Source organism: Belonocnema kinseyi, chromosome 5, assembly GCF_010883055.1.
Source record: "Belonocnema kinseyi isolate 2016_QV_RU_SX_M_011 chromosome 5, B_treatae_v1, whole genome shotgun sequence".
NCBI lineage: Eukaryota > Metazoa > Arthropoda > Insecta > Hymenoptera > Cynipidae > Belonocnema > Belonocnema kinseyi.
The window spans coordinates 84,301,687-84,309,042 of NC_046661.1; the positions used below are offsets into that span (position 1 = coordinate 84,301,687).

General features: G+C 35.0%; 1 protein-coding gene across 1 annotated transcript; it reads left to right on the top strand.

Annotated features, from left to right (window-relative positions):
* The first annotated feature begins 2,830 nt into the window (after positions 1–2,830).
* Positions 2,831–3,496, top strand: LOC117173754. Its single transcript, XM_033362394.1, has one exon. The coding sequence runs from the start codon at positions 2,831–2,833 to the stop codon at positions 3,494–3,496; it is 666 nt and encodes a 221-aa protein (XP_033218285.1).
* Positions 3,497–7,356: the final 3,860 nt, after the last annotated feature.

The following is a 7,356-nucleotide window of genomic DNA, read 5'->3' on the forward strand; positions in this document are numbered from 1 at the left end:
CCTCGGCAGAGCAAGCTCACAGCAGCCTCATCCCCGTCTCCGGTTGGAGGCACTCCCAGTGGGTCGCGATCGGCACCGATCATGTGTGTTTGGTCCGCGGGGTGTATTTTATTTGGCCCTACCCTCTGTTTCCAGCGAGCATTCCCCTATCCGCCACCTGGGGACGCGCCAAGTAGGGGTATCACCTCCCCTCCATAGCATAGCGAAAAATTGAAGTTTTCATATGGACCTATTTCTGGAATGAGGGATCTGTTCTTATCTGATAATATAAACATTCAGCTAAATTTAGAACAGAACAAGGGCCCTTTGTTTTAAGCATAGGGTTATTGAGCGTGGCTGCGATCTTGCATCTTGCAATAGCCTGCACCAGTTAAACGTGAAGTGTCAAAGCATAAAAGTGCATCGAAAAGCTAGTTTTTTTAAAAAAGTGTGTTCTGATATGGCATCGACAAGTAAATGTTTTATTTGTAATGCAAATTTAAATGAGAGTGAGACTGTGATTGTGAAGGATGGAATTAAAACTTTGATTCGAGTGAGTGAACGCCGCAATGATGGACATTCTGTGAGTTTGAGTGCGATGGAATCTGTAACTGTTCATAAGAACTGCAGGCGCAAGTAAATTTTGTAGAAAAATATTATTTGAGACATTAAAAGAGAAAAAGAAGGTAGGAGCAACGAAGAAAAAGTTTTACGTTCTAAAACAGAAATCTTTGATTTTAAAACAAAATGCTTTTTCTGTTGCGTAAAATGCGTCGTTGAAGCAGAATATAAGAAATGTGCAAGTAAACCGCAACCTATGTTCATGGTTCGTTCTCTGACTTTAAAAACAGCGATTTTAAATTACTCAAAAGAAAGGACTGATTCATTAGGGGAGGATGTTATTAATCGAATAAAAAGCATAAGCTGTCTTGTAGCAGCTGAAGCACGGCATCATGGAAGATGTTATTCCTCTTTTAGTTCGAATGGACCCAAAAAATTTGAAAAAAGAGGACGACCAGAAGATAAAAATTTTTTATTTGCATTCGAAAAACTTTGCGCCAGTATTGACGAAAGTGATGAATGTCAATTCTCATTGCAGGATTTATTGAAAGAAGTTCAATCGCACCTGCTAGATGAATCAACAGTTTCTGAAGAAACATTGCAAGCGAAACTGCTCGGTAGGTATGGAGATAACATCCTGTTTGCGAAAATGCGAGGCAGGCCAACTGTTGTCTGTTTTCATGGTTCTGGATTAAAATTACTCAAAATTTGGTACAAGAATCGATTGGACGATGAAAAACAGGAAAGTTAAGAATCTTTGAGACTGCAGCAACCATAATCCGGGAAGACATTCGAATAACACCATATGATATTATGGATTATCCAGAGGTTGAGAATTTTACAGAAAATGTAGAAAAAGTAGTTCCAGGAACATGATTGAAATTGCTTAACACAATTATTGTATCAGGTAAGAAAACTAATTTCTAAAGGTTAAAAAAAAAGTCCATTGCAATTGCTCATACTCTAATTGCAGCAACAAGACCTCGTTCATTTCTCTCTACTATTTTGCTCCGATTGGCTATATATTTATTTCGTAAAATTGCGTCGAAAAATATTGTCCACATGGTGTCAGCTTTAGGTTTTAGTGCAACCTATTCCGATGTCGCATTATTTAAATCATCTGCTGTAAAATCTTGGAAGCCTGAGTTTGCAAAGATGCATTTTTTCAGTATATTTTCGATAATGCAGATTACAATATAAAAAGTTTAACTGGAAAAGGTACATTTCATTCAATGGGTGGAATTAAAAGTGTTACACCTGCAAATAAGGTACTTGGACAAGGACTTTCTAAATTGCGAATTCTTCCTTCCTCGAAAGATATAGCAAGTACAGGCCAAATAAAAATGCAGTCTTTTAGCGGAGCAAAAAGTCGGGCGTAAATGAAATACAATTGCATAATGTTTGCAACGAAAATTGTAAAAATGTTATGCTAACCTCTAAGCAAGATGTCCTTTGGATGCTAGGGAAACATTTTGAGGTACCATCCTTTCCATCATGGCAAGGTTTTATGGAAACTCTAACGAGGAATCTGCTCTATCAGTGATCACAGGATATTGCATTACTGTTTGTTAATTTACCGCCAACCAATTTTTATGAAGGCAAAGGATATTTGTTCCTCCCAAAATGATCTTTCCTATTGTTATTATGAGGTTAGGGGGCTTTCATCTTCTTCTCTCTTAGCTAGGAGCGATAGGTTACCTTATGGGAGGCAGTGGGCTTTCAGGTTTATGGGCGACAGTTTTTGGTTCCTCATCTGTACCTCATATGTTGACAGGTCACGCTTATGCAAGATCCATTCGAGCGTATTTGTTAACATACTGTGCTTTATCGAAATTAATTTTTTCTTAAATTAATCTGGACTCGTCTGAGGCTCAGCACTGTCAAAATGTTTTTTCAGATTTTAAAAGCATCCCTCCAAGTTTCGATTCTGTACAAGATGATGATGTTATTGAAGAAATTCATAGCAAGTTAAATATCCAGATGGACGTGTTGCGTTTAAAAGGAAAGACAGCCCAGTTGTGGATACAATACTTTGATCTTGTAACTATTGAATTGCACTTTATTCAGGCAGAGCGTATGGGGAATTGGCAACTCCACTTAGATTCCATTAGATTTGCCCATTTTCCATGCAAGTGGACATTTTTTGTATGCTAAATCTTGCCAACTGCATCTTCAAGATATGGACTCACTACATCTGAAAATGACGAAAGCAGAGTTCTGTAACTTTACAACCGAAGCCTTTTTTACAATTAGACGTACAGACAAATTTTGGTCTGGGATATGGTCGGACATGGTAATTGAAAAAACTTTAATGAAGCATATGAAAAGCATCGGAGGAATCACACATGGGCGAGGATTTACAGAAAGTGTATTGAATAAATGGATTTTTGGTTTACCAGTAGCGTATCATGTTTGCGAGAATATTGAAAAGTTCTGCGGGATTACCAGCAGTACTAGTTTTCAACATATTGAACTCAGGGATTCGAGTATTAAAAAAGACGAAAAGGATGTCCAAACTTTCTTCGAATGGCTTCAACAACATTTTCCATTTACTTGTTCCGAAGATCTAATGTCCATATCGAGTGGTATTGTTGCTTCTGAAGACATAAATTGTCACGAAGCCGTACAAATTGGCGAAAAATTACTGAAAGAAGTCGTGATAGAGGCCAAAAAGTTTGCGGATTTGACAATAAAACGCAAAAATAAAGCAAAAGCAAATTCCGCGTCAAATTCCACTGTAAAGGTTGCCGATGAAGTCGTAGAAATTGATACTTCTCAATTACTTCAAAGAATAATTTGCACCGTGAAAGCAAAGGAAGACTTGAAATCGTGTTTTAATTACGAACTGTCATCATTTCCACTTTCTATTTTCAGTGAGAAAGGCCTAATGAGAAAGACAAAAAATCATCATTGCACAACATGTATGGCTCTCTTGAGAAGCATGAGAAACACCTAGAAGGATGTAAATATGTTTTAGATGGGGGCAATTTGATTCATCGTGTAGTATGGCCAAAGAATACCACGTGTGCAGAAATTTACAATGCATATGTACTATTTGTTCGCAAACATTATGGCAACAACGTTGTTATTGTACTTGACGGTTATTCATTAAATGAAGCCAGTACGAAAAGTGTTGAACGTCAACAGCGTCTTTTGAAAAATATTTCACCCGAAATTTTATTTCGAAAAAATACAGTTTTAACTGTGCCTCCAGAAAAATTCCTAAATAATCTTAAAAATAAAGCACATTTGATTTCTCAATTAGCGAGTACAGATACGTATTCTTCAACAAATCTGTGACTATGGGGTTGGAAGAGAGATAAAAATAGTTTATTTCCAGTTTATACTACTAAGGTACCAGCTCCATCTCACATAATAATAATGAAGATAATAATAATGAAGTTGAAAGATAACAATAATGAAGTTGATCGTTTGTTCATGTAAAATGAGATGCGGTAAACGTTGTGGATGCGTGAAAGCTGGACTAAAATGTTCCGTAATGTGTATAAATTGTCAAGGTACAGGTTGTCTTAATGAAGAAACTATAGATAGACTCCCAGATACAGTTGATGATTATAATGAGTAATAGTTTTCAAATACATTTGAACAAATATTTGAAAGTGTGCAGTGGATTAGGCCTCCTGGGTAAATCACGAAAAAAAAACACCACAAGCTCTACCTCACAGGTGGTGTGTCATGTGTAGTTACACCGAAAAACCACCCCATTTCGAGGTATTTGCAAGAGAATACTACTACTACTACTATTACTGCTACTGTCACTAGTGCTAGTACAAACTTATATATCATTAGATAATTACTTTTAAATTAATTTTATTATTGAAAAACGGTTGAAGTCGTATTGATTAATTACTTAATACATTATACATATATACATAGCCTTTAATCAATTTTTCATTAAATGAGTCATTGATGCATTTTCGGAATATTGCTTATGAAATATTGAATTGTTTGAATAATAAATAATTAATGAGCAATATTTATAGAGAATTGTCTGCACTACAATTTTAGTTCTATACATTATGAGCGTAAAACCACCCCCTTTCGAGATATATGCAAGAGAAAGAGCGTGCGCACTTCGAGCTCTCATTCAGAATTTTATCTACTATTTTTTTTTACTAGACTATTTTTTTCGTTAGATGCACGCTTTTCGAAATAATCGCCAAAAACGAATTTTCGGGGGTTGGTTGTTAGATTTAAGGGTATTTCTCCCACCGGCCAGAGGGAAACTCTTTTGATATTTGATTCGGATGCCATATGGACCACGTACGATAGATATCAAAACTTTATACATTTTTTTTTGAAAAAAGTCTAATTTTATTAGACTCCGATTGCATCTATAGGACCTTCGTCGTGTCCTGTTCCGAAAAACACCTTTTTTAGATTATGTTTAAAATTTTTCATTTCATGTATTTTGAATAAAATTTTAAAGTGGCTAGCTGCATAATCGAAAATTTGAGTTTCATCAATTACAATACATTGAATTAACTTTTGCATCCTTTCAGTAATTTTTTAAATTGCTAATATAGCATGGGCTGATTCATGCTTACAATCATCACTTATAACAGCAATACTTTTTTTAACATTGCCTTGTTGGCAAACAGCAGTAAATATTGAAGTTAATTTATTGACGTAATGATTGCTTTGCACCTCGTGTTTTATTTTCACAATCCAGTTTTCGGCGAAGTAAAGGTGTATCAAAAGATGGCGAGGATTAGATGTAGATATTTCTTTTTATATTTTTATAGCATTTCTCTTAATCTCTTTTACGTAAATATGTAAATTTATTTTAAAAGCCCACTTAGCAAATTCTAATATGCAATTCTTCATATTTGTTTTTTTTTTTGTTAATTATCCATTACCCCATACAGCACATGTAATTTTTTCTTTAGCACTTTTATCTGGTACTTTTATAACATTAAAGAAATAAGTTTGACACCAGGACATAACATACAGTCTTGCAAAAGTCATGGTTCTAAAGCAGGATTACATATTAGTGAGATGAAGCATCAGCATGAATATCTTTCAATTCTGAATTACTATTAATATCTAATAATCTTTCTTTAACACTTGATACATTTCTCTTATTCTCCGCGTAAAAAAACGTTTTGTTTTCTCCTTTTTCCCATTACATTCTCGGACGGTTATCAGATCCCTTGTATCTAAGGACTTTGTCTTGTACAATCTCGGTAATCATTAATATAACCTGATTGGCCAATCAAATCTTTTTTTTATAATCCGGGAGGACGGAAAGCCAAATCGGATTGGTATTATATCCATTTTCCCTATTGATATTATTAGGGGGTTTTAAGATTTCGATTGCTTCCCCATGTTTTCTTGGAAAGATATTGTGTGTTTTTACAATGAGTGTCCTTTTGTTAAATAATATGTTATGTCCTGTTTTGATATGATGTTTAGCTAGTGCTGATTACGTGAAATGTTTTAGCCTGAGTGTACTCTCATGTTCCTTTATATATTGGCTCAGCACTCTCCCGGTTTCTCCAATATAGACTTTGCCACAAGAAAAAGGGATTTAATATACTCCTGGATCACTAAAGCTTTTGGGTTATTTAACAGTTGTCCAATTTTCGAAGGTGGTTTAAATATGGTTTGGATGTTGTGTTTGTTGAGAATTCTTCCTATTTGTTCTGTGATACCTTGGATGTAAGGTGAGGGATTTGTGTAGTCGTTCTTTATTAGGATTTTTTTAACATTTTATGTTTCCATTTGTAAGTTATCTTTATCTCTTATGGAGATATCTCTGTATACACGGGAGTTGATGACCGATTGTTTTTGAGATTGGCGATGGTGGGAGGAGGCTACTAGGTATATGTTTGTTTGCGTGGGTTTCTGTAAACTTCACATCCTAATATGTTATTAGATCTTTTGAAAACTAATACGTCCAAGAAACGCAATTTTCCGTTTTGCTTGATTTGTATGGTGAACTGGATATTAGGATGTAATCGATTGATGAAATCGAAAAACTTGTTTAATTCATCTCGTCCATGTCACCAGATGAAAAAAGTGTCATCAACGTAAAGGAACCAAAATTCCGGTTTAAGCTTGTCTTGGTTGAAGATTTTAGTTTCTAGATGTTCCATAAAAACCTTGGCTGTTACAGATGAGATTGGGGCTACCATTGCTGCCCCTGAGATTTGTACGTAGAATTGATTATTGAAAGAGAAGTAAGTATGATTGAGACAGTGTTCTATCAAAGGTACGAGTTAGGAAGGGAAGTTTGTACAAGATTTATTAATATCAATTGTATCAGAGATTGGTACCTTCGTAAAGAGAGATACTATGTCAAAACTCACTATGATGTCTTGGGATTGAATGTAAATCTGTTGTATCTTTTTGATAAAGTCAAATGAGTTTTTATCGTGAGTGATGGAGTTTCTTGTAAAAGGATTTAGTTATGTAGCGAAAAAGCGTGATAGATTGTAAGTTGTTGAGTTTATTGCGCTGACAATCAGCCTAAGTGGAATATTATCTTTTTGGATTCTTGGGAGCCCGTAAGGTCTTGGAGAGATGGCATTAGTAGGTATTAATTTAGATATTGTTTGGCTGTCAAGTTTAGAGTCTTTGATAAGGGTATTTGTTTTACTGGAAATTGTTTTTCTAGGGTCCTTTTTAAGTTTCATGTATGTATCGTCAGTTAGAAGGTCCATGATTTTGTTTTTATAGTCTTCTTTATTCATTATTACTGTTGTGTTGCCTTTGTTTGCGGATAATATTATAATATCATTATTCCGATTGAGTTCTTTATTCACGGTCTTAAAAATTTTTGTGAAATTTTCT